This window comes from Nesoenas mayeri, assembly GCF_963082525.1.
Source record: "Nesoenas mayeri genome assembly, chromosome: 1".
Taxonomy (NCBI): Eukaryota; Metazoa; Chordata; class Aves; order Columbiformes; family Columbidae; genus Nesoenas; species Nesoenas mayeri.
Window position 1 is genome coordinate 51,932,553 of NC_137541.1, and position 19,326 is coordinate 51,951,878.

General features: G+C 36.3%; 1 protein-coding gene across 1 annotated transcript in view; it reads right to left on the reverse strand.

The window, feature by feature from the left end:
- Positions 1-746: 746 nt before the first annotated feature.
- The window catches only part of OTOGL (otogelin like), a gene marked incomplete at its 3' end in the record, with an annotated part of 91,037 nt that continues 72,457 nt past the window's right edge, over positions 747-19,326 (reverse strand). Inside the window, exons 43-59 of the mRNA XM_080364137.1 lie at positions 19,039-19,253; positions 17,440-17,581; positions 16,926-17,111; positions 16,220-16,432; positions 15,229-15,333; positions 14,821-14,928; positions 14,373-14,474; positions 13,324-13,428; positions 13,199-13,239; positions 12,186-12,249; positions 10,757-10,935; positions 10,291-10,395; positions 9,346-9,465; positions 7,365-7,410; positions 5,474-5,545; positions 3,515-3,594; positions 747-947 (exon numbers count right to left, since the gene is read on the reverse strand). Of these exons, the coding sequence (XP_080220263.1) occupies positions 747-947; positions 3,515-3,594; positions 5,474-5,545; positions 7,365-7,410; positions 9,346-9,465; positions 10,291-10,395; positions 10,757-10,935; positions 12,186-12,249; positions 13,199-13,239; positions 13,324-13,428; positions 14,373-14,474; positions 14,821-14,928; positions 15,229-15,333; positions 16,220-16,432; positions 16,926-17,111; positions 17,440-17,581; positions 19,039-19,253 (2,084 nt within the window). The remainder of the gene's footprint in view (positions 948-3,514; positions 3,595-5,473; positions 5,546-7,364; positions 7,411-9,345; positions 9,466-10,290; positions 10,396-10,756; positions 10,936-12,185; positions 12,250-13,198; positions 13,240-13,323; positions 13,429-14,372; positions 14,475-14,820; positions 14,929-15,228; positions 15,334-16,219; positions 16,433-16,925; positions 17,112-17,439; positions 17,582-19,038; positions 19,254-19,326) is intronic.

Genomic DNA, 19,326 nt, shown 5'->3' on the forward strand with positions numbered 1-19,326 from the left:
GATGTTTTTAATAAAGGCATAAAAGCTTGGACTCTTCAGCTTTTGCCTAATCATGCTTCATCTTTATAATACATATAAAAATTAAATACATGTCTGAGGTTTAAAGACATATAACTATGTTTCTAGCATATGCTCTGGAGACTTACCACAGGTACTTACAGGCAATAGTTGTGGTGTTTCTCAGTGACTTACAGTGTAAGCAGAGTCTAGTCATTGATAACAGCTTAATAGAACACAGATAGACTTTTCAACAAGATAAAAAAAATGTTTCAGTTTTACTATTTTTGTAATAAATCGGTCATTCTCAAAACCCTAATATGCTTCTTTCCCTTTCAAACCAGTGATGGTTCCCAACTGAAAGCTGAAGGGAAAAGAACCACTGAGAAATTTTGAACTTTGATAAGTAGCCACAATCCAAAATTTTAAACCAGTGGAAACACAGCCAGCTTTCAAGAGCTCATTGGAAAACCACTGAGTAGAAACAAATGATGCCTAAATTATACCTCGTTCAAAAGGATTTATATTTTTCTTTCTATACATACCCATATTTTAAAAGAAAATCTGAAGAACAACAGACAACATCATCTTTACTAAATCTGTGAAAAGTAGAAAAAAAGAATAATTGATGACGTTTAATATAATTTTTTTTCCCCTGCAGAGTACTACAGCCATCCAAGATCAAAAAACAGTCTGGTGAAAGGAAACTCATTTTAATGCTTCAGATTAAATCGTGTCCACAGTAATGTTCAGTTCCATTGGCATGAGCAGTCTATAGGCTCTTGAATGACGTACATAATTTCAGTGCCATTTCCTGAGCAGCGTAATGGTACAGTCAGGTTACGTGTTCCAGTTTCTCGACAACATTTACAGAATCTTAAATGGCTATCAATATTGACATTGAAAATTGTTGCAGATGGGCATTTTCCGTCACAAGACGCCACGTTTATCTATGAGTAAAATAAGAGCTGAAATTAGCCATCTCAAATGTTATTACGAAGATATTACATTTCAAACTTCTTTGTGACTAAAACACATTTTCACATTTGAAAAGGACTCTGGTCTTAAAAATATTTTCTCTTCTAAGACTCTTTCATTTATTCATTCAAAGTGTAGACACATATTCAATTAAACTTTTTTGTTGTTGTTTAATCATGTGTTCTGCCTTAACCTTGAGCAAAGTGTGCTGTGGATACCAAACTTGAATCCCTAGTTTAAAAATTCATAACTTCAAAACAGCATAGCAAAATTGATGTTCTCTTCATGTTCACTGCTGAAAAGTTAAATTCTTCTAAGCAAAATGAAGGAAAGTCTGTCCTTCTCCTCAAACATTCAACAGCAAAAGCATATCAGTGCAAAAGCTTTTCCCTTTCTTGTTCATACTGCTTGTGACTAATGGCACACCAATATCAGCTGTGTTATCACTGGAGCAAATATATTCAAAAAGCAGATGCAGTAACAAACCAGCAAGGGCAGAGACTGGCCATAAAATTATTTGTGCTCTCAACTTCAGCAGAGCAAAGATTTCTCTTCACTAATGCATTGTGTGAAAAGTCTTCTTAGCTGATACTTTGACAGAAAATAAATTGGTACTCTTTGACGAAAACTTAAGCAGAGGTCATGTGCTGGGAAATCAAGAATGGCCATAATAGATTTAGTTCTTTTGTGGCAGTTTTAAATATGATTTCTTATGCAAGTGAGGTGTACGAAAGGTGCTTTGATCCACTCACTTCCAAATAAACCGTGAACAAATGGGCCATGTCCAAACAAGCTAGACCAAAAGGTTACTCCTACAGCTTTCCTGAAATTTGACATAGGGAAAAAAAAAAAGGCCTTGTCCTAGGCATTAATAATCTCAGTTACTATTAATAATTAATTAATTAAATGTAATTTTGCTCAACCCTATCCAATGTTTGACAGCATTAATCCAGCTGAAGAGCATATATGTAGTTCCAAACCAGCTACAGTAGACACCACCATTTGATGGGCCAAATTCACACAATTGAAATAGAGCACCAAGGGTTTTGGGTGGGGGAAGTGGAGAGGAAAGGAGATAGAGCTAAGGGTATTAATAGAGATCTTGAGGGCATGAAAACTTGGAGGTAGTTCTGGGTGATAGGCAAGGGAATTTGGACTGTGGGAAGGGTGAGTAGCCATCAAGGACATGGGGAACAAGAAGATTCTAGGGAAAGAGATGTGGATAGAGATGGGACGTGGGTAGGTCTTTTTGGAAGATGGCTAGAGGGTGAAGATAAGGAATCTACACTGGAAAGTCATTAAAAGGAAGGCTTCATTTCTCGTGCCATTCATGGAATGACCTGGCCAACATTCTGGTTTCTCCTCTCTGAACCCTCTCTAGTTCTGCAGCAGGGTAGAGGGATCATAACATCACAGAGCACCCTCAGTAGTACAGCACCATTGGCTCGTAACAGACACTAAAATGAGTTTGTTTTCACTCCCTGTCCTGTTCCCTAAATGTCGTAACTTTTAGCCTTTCTGTCTGCAGGAGAGTATTTGGCAGAGGTTTCCACAGAACTGGATGTAAAGGCAAAGTCCTTTTCATTTAGCTTAAAAACTAATGAGCTTTGACTAAATCATTCTTTTTAACAGCCTTTGCTTTAGTCAATACCATATCAATATTTTGTCATATTGCTGCCCCTTAACCTACTTTGTTGAAGTATCTGTGAAGGTCTCCACAGTCTTCTCTTAACTGTGGCAAATAACTGTATTTTCATCTACATACTTAAACTCCCTCACTAACAACCCTTCTTCTAAAACTGAATAAATACACGCCACACTCTTCCATCTGCTATTAAACTTTGAGCACGTCACTGTTGGCCTCCTTTCAGGATGGAAATGAACCTGCTGAACTTTCAATCTGTGATGATACTTTGCCTCTTCCCTTATGACTGTTCAGGTTCCTCAAGAGAATCTCACCAGAGACCTTTTGGAAGTCTGAATATGTTGTGTTGATCGCTTCTCCTTTAAGTGCTTCATGAGAAGCACATTTGCCCTTGGATATGTCCTGGGTTTGTAGCTGGGGCTACACAGAAGCTGAGAATTAAGATCTCTTAAGCACATCCATAAATAAATGGGATTGTGAATTCGTGATATGGAGACATGTGCTATGTGGAGAAGATGCCTAGAAAGTAAATGTTTTCAAAGCGGAATGCAGCAGTGCTCCCATCACCTCCTAACTGGAAACATTTCTACTCCTCTTTTGGAGTGGGATGTTATTTCATGGTGAAGAGTTCAATGGCTCTGTTAGTTCCAAGCAATTCTGCTGTGTACTTTCCATTTGAAGCCAGATGTTTTTCTAGGTAGGAGGGTAGAGTCTTTCAGCCATAGGAACAGCTAATTTTACTCCATTTAGTAGAATAACATTCCTAGGGTGAACGGTCTGCTTTTGTGAAGACAGCAGCATTTTTTGTTGCTTGTTGATAGCTGTAACCGACTTCTTAATAGTTGATTTGGTATGCCATAGGCTCAGAATTAAACAAAGCTCTCTTATGCTTACCGGGCTTTGACTTATACAGTCGTGTTTTCTTATGGTTGTCCTGATTGTCATTTTCTGGCAAATCCTTTCTTCCTTTTTGCCTGATAAAATACAGAAAATGCATAATGAATCTATGCACTTTTTGTGCTGTATTTCCTACTAAAAAAGTGAAACTATTAAAACAATTTTAATAATTAAACTTTGTTTTCTTTGATGTACAAAATGAAAGTGTTACTCATAATTAAATATTTTTAGAAAATACGTTAATAAATCCTTCCTGTGCAGAATTATCAATTTTATAGCTGACACATGAGGCATCAAATGGCCCATTAAGCTATACAGATTTTATAATTATTAAAATAATAATATGATTTTAAATCGTACATATGGTAAGACAAATATAAGATTTAGAAAAACAAGGATGTCTCAAGTAATTTTGAATGGTATTAGAATTAATTCTGTTTTAATAGGAAAATTGAATGTAAATGAGATTTTGACTCTGCATTTTAGAAAATTTTCAGAACTTCACATTTGGTAAGGTAAAGCTGTGAATGTAATTACAGCCTTGATGCTATTTTGAATGATTAAAATGTAAATAAAACTGTATAATGTCAATATATTTTTGAGAAACGTACTTCAAGGAAGCTTTGAAAGAGAGAGATGCATATATTTGCTAAATATGGTGCAGTGGTTGCTACCAGAACAGAACCGTGTAGCACTGAGTCAGCATATGTATCTAGGAGCAGGGAAATACTGAATTTTTAAGTACATTCTGGAAGATATTGGTAGGAGGGTTTTTCTTTTATTTGAAACATAAAGCTGTAGAGTGCAATGCAATTTTTAACATAATAAAAATCATAATATAATACAGAAATAATTAAACATATTACTTTTTTATGCTTCACTCTATATCAGCAGTTTTTAAGATATTTAAAAATCAGGCTAGCCATGGAGTACAGCTAGATTTTATTCTGTGCATTGCAGGATCAAACAAGATTCTGTTACTGAAGTAGCAGATCACTGTACGATGGAAGTTGTTATCCTACAGGGTCTTGGCTTTCCTTCCTCAACAACACTTAAGAAAAAGAAGTCCTGTGGTATTTCCATCAGAAAGCACTTGCCAGCATGGACATGTGTAGGCAACACAGTCTGTACTTCTACAAGTCGTACAGAGGGATATATGACATTTCAGCATATAAGGTGCTGATGTCTACTGAAAACTCTGCTGCTATACTTTTCTTGCTCCCACCTTCAGCTATCAAGAAGATTTGCATTCAGTATCAGGTGTGCTTTTTTCACTCACTCCTTATTTGAGTAAGGAGCTTCTGTGACTTACCTATCCTTAAAAGCAAATAATTACAATCATAATGCCACAGTTCTGTAACATTCTGTGATTTCTGGCGCAAAGAATATTTATTAACATGTAAATGTATGTTCCCCCACCTCCCAACATATTTATAACTTCGTAAAACATGTTATTTGCGACAAAGAAATACAGCATAAATCCATATCTGCAAAGGTGAGATCAGGCATTAGTGCACGCTTTTGCTCTATTTTAAGGCAAAAACAGTTCATTCAGAGACTTGGAATCAGATTTAGAATCTCTTGGTAACAGTATTCATGGTGATGGTATTTTTTAAAGTAGCATTTCTTACTAGAGCTACCCTGCTCAGTAAGTTCACGTATTAAAACCAGTTTCAGAAGTGGACAGGAGGAGGATCCATCAGCATCATATACCATAAATGGACAAGACTAATTCTGACAACAGGTGCTGAGCAGTGAACCCCAACCAGGCTTTAGGAAATGACTGATCTGGGAGGCTAATAGGGGATCAGCATCTCTCAGTATCAGCCCCAATACCATTAACTTCACGGTAACATTTAACAGTGAGTACAGCTATATGCATATATCAAGCAGTGTTTAAACTATTATTTTAAAAAAGAAAAAAAAAAAAAGAAGATACGTTATTAAAAGTAATACCTGGTTCACAATTAATACTATCAGTAGGCACTACTGGACTAATGGCAAAGGGCAATAGACCCAATCCAGAACCTGGCAGAATCATTAGGAATGTAAGTTTCTCATGAAATAAAAACATTTTTATATAAATGACATTTCATTAATTCTTACACTGCCAGCTACAATTTATCTTTTAGCAAAAGATGATGAACTTTCCTGTTAGTCTTCCAAATTTAGAAACTCTGCAGCTGCTTCAAGTCTCACTAAGTATGGCCTAAACTTTATTGCTCTCCTGGTTAACACAAAATTGGAATGATGCTTCCTTGTAAATCAAACTTGTGCAATGAGTCTCTCTAAGGCAAGGTAAGAATTAAATATATGCTCTCACTTTTGCATGCATTGAATCAAGCTCTTTTAGAAAGATTATTTGTTCCCATTAAAACCCCAAGGTGTTGCAAGCTCTATTTGTAAGTACTCTTTTTAACTGCTTCACCACAAGGCACATGCTTTTAGTTAAAACAAAATAAAATAGCATATCATGTAGGAATTATATCTGGGTTTGTAGCAGCCACCTCAGCAAGTATTTCTGAAGTATAACGATGCATTTCCTGAGGCCACAGCATATGGCCAAAATGATGAATCTTCCTGGTCAACAGAAAGCCAGTAGTCACTAATAATTTAGGTAATTTGGAGGAATTTATAAATATTTTTCAACATAGCTTATCTCATTAGAGGAAAAATACTGAATAATAAGATTTTAGTGCAATTCTGGTATGTGACTTTGCTGCTTCTCATTAAAAAAAATAGCTTCTATTTTCTTTGTTTTGGGTACAATAGAACAAGAATACTTGTAATTCACTTTAAAAGCTTTGTATATCTTAGAAACCTGAGTACAGTTTCGTGTTTAATAAATATTAATATTTCCCCTTATATCACCAAATTATTTACAATACGTTGCACTTCTGAATTTTAATAACTGTGCAATGCATAGTTATGTCTGTGATTTCCTTTTCAATATTATCAAATAAAGGCTTGCCTAAAAATGTTCCAAAGACTAATTTTCTTATAAAGTTGAACATAAAATAGGCTAAAAAAAAAAGAGGGGGGGAGGATTTTCTGTGGCATTTAACAAGTTTTTGCTCTACACAATTAGTTTTACACAACAGTGTTTTATTTTTATGTATACATAATTAAATAGCTTGATAATAAAACCTTTTCTAGTCAAAACTGCAGAGAAAACCAGTTTGTTCTCAATTAACATTTAAAATTGCGTGTCTTATGAAACCTTTAAATTAGGTTTCATCACAATTCTTCATGTTTTAAAGTTATACACTCAGAAAATGTGAATGTATTCCCAGATAGTAAAAAGTCAAATTTATGTAATGGTTGCTAATATCAGTATTACTATAAATTTTCCTCATTTGGAATTAAAAAATAATAATAATAAAAAAAAAATCCAATATTTTAGCCCTAGAAAATACATACTTGTGATAAAGAATAAACTGGTAAGTTTAGAGACGTATTTCAAAACAAAAAATTAGGAATCAATTTTAGGGAAGGAAATCCTTATCCTTTTTGGTGAAAATCATATTTTAGAGGCAGCTTAGGAAGAAAGTATTTATCTTTGAATACTTTGAAAGAGATGAATACTTTGAATACTTCTTATCTTCCACAGGTTATATTTGGAGAAATTTGGTTATACTCCAGAACAACAGTGTTACAAATCACCAAGTCAGCAGCCAGATGAAGCAAGACCTTTTAAAAGGAATAGTTAGTTAACTATAACATTTTTCTGTGATTTGGAGAGGGACTGCATGCTTTTTCCTTCTTTATGTCCCAGCAACTGAGGTTAAAAAACAAGCCCTCCAAAACCAAAGCCAAACTAGCACATACTGCAGCCTTCAGCACTTACAGGTCTTGCAGCAGCCATCATTGTACGTCTGCACAGTTCCTCCGTTCTAGGAAAATAAGAGGAGAATATATCAAGAAAGACTGTGCCCAATGCAAATGTGAATTGTATCTCAAGACATTCTATGTTTTAAATATGTCCAACTAATGAAAGATAATATCACTGATAATTGCACAAATATAATCAGCTGAAGGTTTGGTTTACAAATTCTTTACAGCCTTTGACATCGAAAACAAACTTGTCACTGCGTATCTGATCTAGTCCCTTTGAATAAGCCACTTTGTTTCTATGAGCATCTTTTTATGTCATCCACTACCATCTATTTCCTCACCACTGAGATTTATTAGGATAGTTCAAAAAATTCATATATGCAGCTTTGCTGATTATTTACACTGATCATATGCCAAAGAGAAAATTAATACCTAATAAGTAGCTCTTTACAATATTAACGATATATGTGTATGTACACACTTTTGAAAGAGAACATTATCTGCAGAATTTCAGAACCATCAGTGTGCTCAATTCTTTTTCTCGGTTATAGTCTGTTACTGATTCCTCCTAAAATTGCTTGTTAGCTAGAAAGTAGAAATGTATGACAGTGAAGAAAATGTCCTTTTGAAATTAAAAGAGAGCATGAGAGGAAGAAACAGAGAGACTGATTTGGAACCTGTCAGAACGCGTGCAAGCAATAAACATGGACCCACAATTTTAGTATATAGCTCAGATCTGTCTGTCAAGCAGACAACCGAACACAAATAGCACCCTTACAGCAGCAGCAGACAAAAGCCCTTTTAAAACTTCCATCTTTTCATGCTAGTATACATACTTTATCTCATTAATGAAAAAATACTGAATTAGTTGTTTCAAAACTTCTTAAAAGAGCACTTAAACTCGGCCTCTTAAATCCCTGTTCCCAAGCTGCCTGTCAGAAGAGCCTTCTCCTTGACTGCTGGCTCAAGTTTATGCTCAGTATCTCTGGAAAACAGGTCAGGCTGAGTCAAGATGTGAATTTCAGGGCTTCATTCTTTAAAATCTTAACCATTATTACTAAGGAAAGATCCTAATAGACATTGGCAAAAAGGGTTCCAAGGAAGAAACTAGAGCATAAAGTCAAAGTAGAACAAACATTAATTTTAGATAGAATGCCTTCTTCAGGACTGGAATAAATAAGGACTTTCTGAAACAAAAGCAATGCGTAAATAGGACTTGTGCTAAATTTATAATCTGTAGTTAAGACAGCAATGGTACTTACCCTCTCTACATGTATATTTGTTTTATTTTTATTTGTAGCTTATATTAAATATATGGTGTACTACAAGTGCAAGAATTATAAGAAGTAGTATAAAGTTAGAGAAGTATTAAATTAGGAATTAAAATTGTAAACAAACACGTGATATACATGAAGCATCCACATTCTTCAAACCAGTTTATATGTATATGCCAAATTTACATTTTTAGATATATGATGATGGTAGATCCCCATTCTTGCATGATAGATATTTTTTGTTATGTTACACAATGGTTAGTTTAAGAGACAATAAAGTTTATATATACTCTGTCATCTTTCTCATCTTTGCACAGCTTAAGGAATTTTAAATATAGCCCACTTCAGCCTCCAGAATTGCTGAATTGCCTGATCTAATTTATTCAGTGTATGTACACTAGGAACTTGGCAAAGTGTTTTTCCAAACTAAAGTAAAACATGGTGATTAGCACTTTATATAATGCTGTCTCAAGCATGATTCCAATTCCACAATACTTTAACATCAGTCACCATTAAGACAAACTTTCATACTCTTCACAGATATTTTGTCAGTCAAAAAGCAAACAGGAACATAGAAAACAACACTGTAAATTGCTCACTTACATGTTTTTACTTACCACTTTTTCAGTTTAAAGAAAGTGCATGTGGTGTGCATGCACTGTCAAGTGTAAACCAAACTCCAGATCAGTTATTGTCACTTACCTCACCCAAAGTACAAACCTTTGTACACTCAGTGTCATTAAAAGGAGGGCAGACAACACCTGATGCCAGTATGACAGCCCCCACAGCAGTCTTTGCACACTTGTAGTTGGTGCAGTTGGAGCTCCATGTGCTCCCTTCCTGAATACATAAAACAAAATCATTGACAGGAGAAAAAATAAAACTTTCCAGCTTTATCTTCAACACCAAATGTCTGAAAAAGTGGTGCACTCATGCTATAGCACCTATTGCAGTGGAAAGTTTGCTGCAGACCACCCATGGGCAGCAAAGGGAAAGACTGTCCTCTAAATACCACTGGCTACTCCTGCCTGGATCCATGACTCTAGTCTCCAGCATGCTTAGCACAGCTTCCCTAGTGCAGAACGAAAGGGCTCTGGGCCAGAAAAAAGGTCTGGTAGTTTCTTTTGCTCCAAAAGCAATGGGAAGTATTAATCAAGTCATGGCTGCATCTAAATTTTCTCATATGTGGATGCTGGAACACACCATCAGGATCCTGAACCCCAGTGCTTCAGTTTGCACACTTTCCTTCTGTAGCAACCAAAATGAAGAGAGGAGTGGGCCTGGGAACAGGGGGACATAGGAGTCCTGATGTGGACTCAGAAACTGCTAACTCATCTAAATCCCAGTATATGACTTTTTCAATTTGAACCCTGCCCTGCATTTAGAGCATATCCAGCCTTAAGCAAATGCTGACATTCACGTATTTTTGTAGAAAATATTACAACCAATAAAATGAAATAAGGTGTTCACCTAGAGTGAACTGACAAGTCTTTAAATAAACATGCTTTTTTCCTATCATATACCATAAATATTCCCTAATTGCATAGCCAGCAGTTAGGAAGAATGAAGAAGGACATGCAGTATGAGTTAAGTGAGAAGTGACTGTCAGATGACTGTTTAGCATATCATTATGGCTATTTTCTATCTCTGCACAAAGGCACTTACCTCGTACACAATCAGTGTTCCATTCTCAGTATGAAAAGAGCAGGACACATTTTGGCAAGTACCACAACAAGTATGGTGACTGGAGGAAGGAATATATATTTGATGCTGGAAAGAAAGAAAAACAAAACAAAACAAAACCAAAACAAAATAAAACAAACAAAAAAAAAAAAAGGAAAAAAAACATAGAGTATTTGAAAATTAATTGATTTCTGAAACTAAAAATAACAAGAGAAACAATATATAAACAAATGAATGTATGTGTTTACATATTCTGATATACTTAGATATGGTGCTAGAAATTACATCTCAGAATAATCCTAGAGACAAAAGGTACACATCATCACTATTAATTTCTCAGGTTCTTGCTGAGCAAACAGGACTAGCAAAAGTCTTCACTTTGACTTCGATCCTAATTGTGTAGTTTTTCTCACAAATGGCATCATTCCTCTATTTTAAGGATACTCACCCCTTCACATTGCTGGGAGCAGTTCACCATTGTAAAATGCATGGCATTGTATCCTGTGTTCTGGTCTTTTTCTTGTAAACACTGTACTGTGTAACAAAGGTCTCCATCCAAGTACTGAATCACTGACTGTCCAGGATTCAGTACTGTGACATCTTGGAAGATACACACATCATCCTTCTCTAACACCAAAAGAAACAAATGTTACCAGAAGGGGAAAAAAAATCATCAAGCAAATTAACAGAATCACTGAAGGCAAAAGTAAGGCAAGGTCCTACTCTCTGCTAAAGTTTGCTCACTTTTAGACTTGATTAGTCTGTGATTTTGATTACCAAGCAAGGAGGAGAGGGAGATATAATTCAGCTTAAGAAAATACTACAAAATGCAAAACTGTCTAAAATGTATAGTGTTATTGTTATGGAAATAACAAAAATATCTGTTGTTCTTATTTTGAAAGAGTTCTAATATTTAACATTAGGCTAAGCACACTGTACGAATTATTCTGTACATCACAAAATGTAGCCTTTCTGTCAATTAAAATAGTATGTCTACAGTTACCTGTGGGAAACAACCATGCTCAAGCTGTACTCGAAGTGTGTGCCTTGCTCCCAGAGACAGTTTAGCCTGGGCTGCAGTGAGGATTGCAGCACATCTGAAGAACCCACATGCACAGTACAGCTGAAATTTGGTCTGCCTGGGGTAGCTGAGTGAGGGAAGGGAGCAGAGATTGGATCTTAAGACTGGGCACCTGCCCTTGTGCTGTCTGACAGGTCTGTGAGATGTCATCTCCTTTGTGCTCAATAGTTCAACATGCAGTTGAACATGAGTCAAGAGTGTTTGAACATGAGTCAACACTGTACCAGGGGAGGTTCAGGTTGGACATTAGGAAAAGGTTCTCCACCCAGAGGGTGGTGGAGCATTGGAACAGGCTCCAAACAGAGGTGTCACAGCCTCAGGCCTGACAGTGTTCAAGAAGAGATTGGACAATGTCCTTAGACATACGGTGTGAATTTTGGGTTTGTCCTATGCAGAGACAGGAGTTGGACTCAATGATCCTTGTGGATCTCTTCCAACTCAGGACATAATATGACAGTGAGCTAGGAGCAGTTGCACTGCTGAGACTCAACAAAGTTTCAGAACCCACTTCCTACCTGCCTCTTGCCATAGAGACAGTACCTGGCTCTGAAACCACGGGTACTTTTACAACACTCCTGTGCCCCATCAATACAGACAGAAAATGGATGGGTTAGCAGACAAAGTATCATCTTCAGAAAAGAGAGCATAATTGCATAGATAGGCAGACATCCAGAAAATCAAGATAATAGACTGTTTATGTTTGAGAAGGTTGTTATGGTCCTACTTCTGCTTCCTTTGTGTGCCCTTTTACTAAAAACTAAAAAAGAAAAAACAGATAGCAACATGAAAAAGTTACCACAAATGTAGTGAGTGCATCCACAAGCACTGGAAACACTACTGTCTATTCTTTTAACTTCTCCCTGAGTATAAAAATATAAAAGAGTTTCCAAAGTCATACACAATTAAATGTAGTGCTAAACAGACAGTTTTTCTCTAAAAATGTAAAATATTACTTTCCTTACTTCCACCCCTGCTTTCATGAAAGAGAAAAATTGCAATGCACTCAAGGAACAGCTGCATGTTCAGTGTATTTATCTCTTTTAAAAGGAGCAAAGGACTTCATTTTCCTCTAGGAATGCATATAAAGAGCAGAGGGGCTAAACAGCAATTTTTCCTAAAGCAAAAAGTTATTTCAATCATAAACATATTAGCAGAAGACTGCCTTCTATGAATTTTCTTCCAAAAGATCAGTGAAAACTACTCAAATTTGTAGCTCCTGCTCAGACTTTACATTATGCAGTCTTCACAGAAAGGTAAGAGAAAGTCAAGCTACAGGCACTACCCCTGTCACTGTAATAATAATGGGAGTTTCAAAATTTACTCATCATTGTTTTCCAGATCACAGTCTCTATTACAAAAAGGTTTGTGAAGAGCAAGATGTTTATGATTTCTTATATCAGCTAAATTCTGTAATGTTTAATCATTTTAATTAAAAGCATAAATGATTAACAAAATAACACATTTCTCCAGATGATACATATGATCATAAAGCTCATTCCTCATTAATTATTGAAAGCAATTGGGAATTATTTACATGGAAAACCTTCCCAGCATATTGCTTCAAGTCAGCATTGAACAGAATAATATTACAGTTGTTTTTTTCTTTTGATGTTTTTGATGTCTTAGAACACACAAAGCGAAAATTCCCCAAGGAACAGCTGACAACACTGGGCAGACACTTGATGAAGTTACAGCCTGTCTCTGTCCAGCCTCATCACATTGTACAACAAATTGAAACAAGGAAAGGAAAGGCTGAAAGGCAAGAGGGCTGAACATCACTAATAAAAATATCTAAAGGACAGTGCTTACCAATTTACAGGTCAGCATAGTAGTGTTTTCACAGCTACATTCTGAGAACAAGATAAGTATATTAGTCAGTTAGCTAATCGTTAGCTTTTGTTAACAGCAATGATAAGGAATAAAGCACTAATTACCACAGTGCCATTCTGGACAACACTGCCCAGGTATTTTTTCCTTCACAAGTGTCTTTTCATCTGTGCAATTCATAGGAGGCTCAGAACAAAGATTTTCATCGCAAACTAAATGGAGGGAAAAGATACGTATGAGAATTTACTCTTCCTTTTTTTTTTTTTTTCTCTCAGCTGTAAAGCACATTTCTGTAAGATAACAGGGAGTGACGGCCCTCCTAGGATGACACTAAGAAGAAAATACTTGCCTGTCTTATCAGAGGTGGTTTCCTGGGACTCTGGAAGAGGACTACATACTAAGATCTAACTTTCTACCTGCCAGAATCTGGCCAAACGAGTGCCAAACACCTTTGCAGAAACTTTCACCTGGGTACAAATGCTAGGAAAAGGAAAGGACCCAAATATGGAACCAGCTGAAGAAAAAATTACTGAACTCCAAACTTACTGGAAGGCAATTTAACTACTTGAAATTACCCAAAGGCTGCAATAGGAGAGAAGTTAATCAAAACTAAGCAGTTGCCCTTGTGGACAGTACTAAGAACGTACAACACAGTTTGTTTTATGAGGCTACCAAAGAGACTACATTACACTGCAAATATTTTTATTCTGGCTGCTTATTGTTTGAATAGTAGTCAACCCAGGAGTATTTGAAACCCTTGGCCTACTCCTTCCCCTAAAAGCTAAAAGTGCGAAGAAACTGCCTAAACACTAATGAATGGTAGAATAGAACAACACATAGACATAATTGGATATTTATACTCCAAGAATGGGATTCAGTTCCATGGTAACTAATGGGTATTTAGATCACCCTGAAAGTGGCTATATATTGTCTTGTGAACTATATAACCTCTTCAGACTCCACTGACTGGGTTGATTAGACCACCACTGAGTATACCAAGGACTTTGAACCTACCTCAAATGCAGACACCCTCATTTAGCTTTCAATTCCTATCTGAAGCCCACCCTAAACGATGAATCAAAAAAATACCCACACACACAGACTGTCATTTTTACTAAATCTGGTAACTTATTAAACTGACAATTATCACACTCACCACAGTAGTAATGAGGACAACAGTAATGTATGGTATGAAGGTCTACAGTCAGAATTTCCCCTTCATTACACAATGGAACTGGCTCAATACAGGATTCACAAACTAAATTAAAAAACATCAGACATTTACAAAGTTTTAAATAATAAAAAGTTAGCACATGTGAATTCTATTTAACAAGCTATATAAAAAGTTTGGATAACTGAGGTTTTATGGATTGACATTGAAATATAAAAATATAGCGAAGTTCAAGTATGAGATTCAAAATGATGTTAGAAATAAAAGATCTCAGCACCCAAGAATAATTCATGCTTCAGTCAGCCTGACCCATGTGAAGTCTCACATCTCCAAGAATTCCTGGCTTAATTTGTTAGGTTTAGAACTGTAGACTTTTTTCATAAATACCTGACTATTTCTTAGTTATTCATAAAAATTGTAGAGGCTTTTTTACCACAGAGATAAGAGAAACAACAGGGATCTTCCTGTTTTGCTTCAACAATAAATTGATCTTCTCTGCAGTCCAGCTGGGAAGCATTGAAACAAACTGAAGGATCACATTCTGTAGGACGTGAAATAAACAGTCTTTTTAAAAGAGTCAGAGAAACAATACTAAAAAAAAAAGATAAAGAAAATCTATTCTTCATCTCCTTATTAAAACAATATATCCCAAACTGACTGCAAATCAAAAGTGACACAAAAAATATTGGAGAGTGAGAAAAAGAAATACACGATTGCCTGGTGCTATTTACAGTGTCCCATTCTGTTAACAATCAAAACAACTTGTAGGACAGATTTTCTTACAACACATAATACAAGTATGGAAAATGTCCCAGTAACTGTGTTTTTGTGTTTCCCTTACCACAACGGTACTCTGGACAGCAGGAGAGGGGGTGGTAGCCTAGCACTAATTTTTCATTTGGTTTGCATGTTGGAATAATGGCATCACACAAGGACATGTTACATTCTGTGGGATAAAAAGACAATCAATTTCATCATATTTGAACAGATACAAGTGCAGACCCTATAGTTTGAGATATTTATACCATCTAGTATAGAGATCCACAAACTAAGAGCAGCCCAAGTCAGCTTGAAGTACACTCCATACCATGACGTAAACCTCCAGGCTCAGCCTGGGGCTGGTACAGCTCCATTCACATGGCACTGTGCAAGCACAGTTATATCCCTCTTAAAGTGGGTATTTACTTGCTCTGCTTCCTACACATGAAGTCAGCTAAAATCTGTCAGTGAAAATATTCCTTAAGTAAATCAACAATACAGTGTTGGTTACAGGTATCTAACTGACAGTCAAAAGCACCATGTCAGCTTGACCATTCGTTCTCATTTTCCTTGAAGATGTTGTGAAGAATTAAATATCTTTAGCTCGACATCTTTTTCTAACAACCATGGCCAGATAGAATATTAGTATTCAGTGATCAGGTCACAGGATACTGCTTCTGGGAAACAGCAGCAGGTCAGAGGATACTGCTCTTGACACCAAATCACTAATAGGAAAAGTGCTTCAGCACACATGGCTCTGATGACTGTGCCAATTACCAAGGTACTTCTATCACTGAGTATTTATCAATTTCTTTTGAAGTTCCACCCAAGAGCTTAAAAACAAATTTTTAACAGAAGTTTTGTTTCACAAGTGGACTTCTAAGAAAAAAAAATAAAATCAGTCCATTCGCAGAAAGAAAACAAACCTGCTTCTCTGGCCTGACAAGTCACAAGTACCTAAAAATCTGTTCTGAAAAATGTTACATCAAACCCTCTCTAAAGATTATCATCTGTCAGAGAATGTCAAGCACTAACTTTATACTTCTGTTACTGAAAACAAGCATGGTACATACCACAAACTTTCTTTGGACAACAAGCTCTCTCTTCAATAATATGGACAATAACTTCCCCTTCTCTTTCACAGACTGGTGGTGGATCTTCATGGCATTCAGGTTCTACAGCAACAATGGTTCCATTTTCTAAACAGTTGTACATGCAACAGCCTCTCATGGACCCATTCCAGATCTCCCCAGCAGAACGGGGTTGTCCTTTGTTATCTGTACACGCTGAGAGAAAAACATGATATCCCTTCAACAAACAGAGAGCGCAGATTTCCCGCAAGCAGCTCTCAGTTGTAGAAAATTAATGCATAAAATAAAAGCACTGTTGAGCATTATGATCAAGGAATCCAAGAAAAGATTATTATCGTAAAAACTCCAAATGGACAAATGCTTTACTATGGGTGAAAATAAATACTGACTGCAAGGGAAAGAACCTGCCCATGCTTTTCCTTTCTGAGGACACCAGAAAAGAAAGACAGAGACCTAGGGAAGAATGACCGTCATTTTTCCCCCACAGAAGTCCATCAGCACAGGGTCTTCAGTCCAAGTCAACTGAAAGCACAAAATGCTGTAGCTTGAGATATAGCTGGACTCTGTTGAATGGACCTGTACCAGAATCACACTTACTGAGGACTAACACAAAACTTAAACATCGATTACAATGAGCTGCAGTTAATATTAGCATAACTGCAAAACCACTCTGTCCTGCTTTACTTACTACATTTTTCTTCTGGTATACAGAGGTCAGAGTCTGTTCTATGCAGAACAGTGCCATTTTTACACACACAGTCTTCCCTTAAGTAAGAACAGTGAGAATCTTCATAGAACCACTTATTCAAGCATGTCTTGGCTTCACAGGGTTGCACACAAGGCTGGTATTCCTTCCCCTCAGGACAACTCAATGCTGAAAGTCATAAAAATAGGACATTGGGTGTTGCTGTCATTCAGCATTTCATTGGATAAACAGCTAGTAAGAACGAGTGGATCATAGAAAGCATACATTTATATTTTTAACAGTACCTTAGGTAAGAAACTCATTTAATCAAGATTCAAAATTATTAACACCACTTTGACTAAAACAATAAATCTTCAGAACTTGTACCCTGATTTACTAATGCTGTGATAGAATGAGATGGTATTTCCAATAACAATAGATCTTTTTTTAAACTCATCACTAAACACTACAGCAGTTTAAAGTCACATTCGGGTATAGAACGTGGCTATCTGCTTACAGCAGTAATCAGATGTCCTCCATTTAATGCAAATGTTGTGCTTGTTGCATAAAGCCACATATGCAGAAAGTGCATCACACTCATAATTCCAAAAATAAGTACTGTTGATCCACATCTTCTCACAAAACTCCTGTGGTGAAACCTAGGAACATATTGTAATTGAGAATTAACAAGTAGAAGAGCCTTCTGTAATTAAAATAAATCATTAATTACAAGAAATAACACAGCTGGAAGGGGAGAAATCACAAGCAGTGTTTAAAGTAAAAATCTAATTTTTCTGCCAGAAAGTTCATTACACTGATGACTCTGTTATGTATCCTTGTCCAGTTGCTTCATGGCTGTGAAGTACACAATACACTCCATCCACTCTGATTCTGCCACCATTGGGTTTAGGAAAGAAAACAAATTTCACAATGGATGAACAAAACGCTTAGCAATTTTGATGTTATGTCAGGTTTTGTTATAAACCAGGAAAAGACGCAATTGCATTGTATCTGAGGCTATGAGGGTTGTCCTGGAAGCACATAAGAAGTAGGAATTCTGACTATTCAGATTACTTTTTGTTATTATAGAATAAGATCTTTTAAAACAATTATGAAAAGCATCCTGCTACCCACTGGTACTATTCTCCCTTCTTGATTCCAAACTACTTAACGCTGCTTCCTCCTATTAGGTTTCTGTGGCAAATATCTATTAATATAAAAAAAAAAAATCTATTTAACTCCTTTCTTTCAGAAGAACTCCCTCCATTTTTTTCCATCTGAGGAAGGTGAAGAGAGGTCTTTGGAGTTCGAAGGAAGAGGCTCAGCTGCCTGTAGTACCTTTAACAGCATTTGTCTGTGATGAAAACCTAAGAGTAACACAATGCAAAACAAGGTTGTGAAGGCAAAACAGCAAGAAATGAATCACGAATCTGGACACATCTGCCTCTGAGAAAGAAAGGGTCAACTGAGTAATCAGTCCTTTTTATTTTAAATTAAGTGGGAAAAGTATGTCAGACCTCAGAGATTTGGGGCTTCCTCATTTCCCATTCCTGGAAGTAGCGACACTGCACTACCCAACTCTAGAAGTAGTCTGCATGCTATAGGTATATTCCCCTCAGAAAGTACAATGTCCAGAAAAAAATGATCATGATTTCTTTTAGAAATGCTACCAAATTGTCAAAATAATAGTGACTACATCAAAATTTGCTTAACTGGAAATTTCTTTAGTCCAATTAGTCTCAGACTGGATGAGTTGCTGTTGTGTGTGGCAGAAGCACGAGGCTTTCCATTCTAGTGACCCATGTCAAGCCTTTATCAAAAATAACTCTTTTGGAATGTGTTTGTGTTGAGATGATAATTTGGTATCTTGCCTTTGAGCTTTGCCTACTCAATAATTTAAGAAACAGCATAATAGCACAGGGATCCATATAGATGTGTGTTTACAATGGACAACATGCCAGAAGTATTAAAGCCAGTATGACAGAAGTATTAAAGCCACTCATCCAGTTGTCAATTCATGAAAGTAAGCAAAACATAAAAATGTGCATCTGTCTTTTCTTAACTATACATGTTTTATTTAACTTTCACCTGGAATTTCTCTGATCTTCATACTCACTTGCTTGTGACAAGGGATGAAAACGCTTCTGTTTAATAGTTCCATACAGTATGTGCAGTTATCTTCAGTACAGTTTCTCGCTGGTCTCCTGGTTGTCACATCAAGTGATTTCTCAATTTCCCAACTCTTAATGAACACTTCAATTTCCTCCATACTTGTAATTATGGTCCTGTTTTGCATTTTTAGGTCATCAGTAGGGTCTCCATTACACATCCCTGGAAATAGAGCATCACATTCAGAGCACAAAAAAACATGCCGTAGTACTTCCTTTGGGAAAGAAAAGCACTC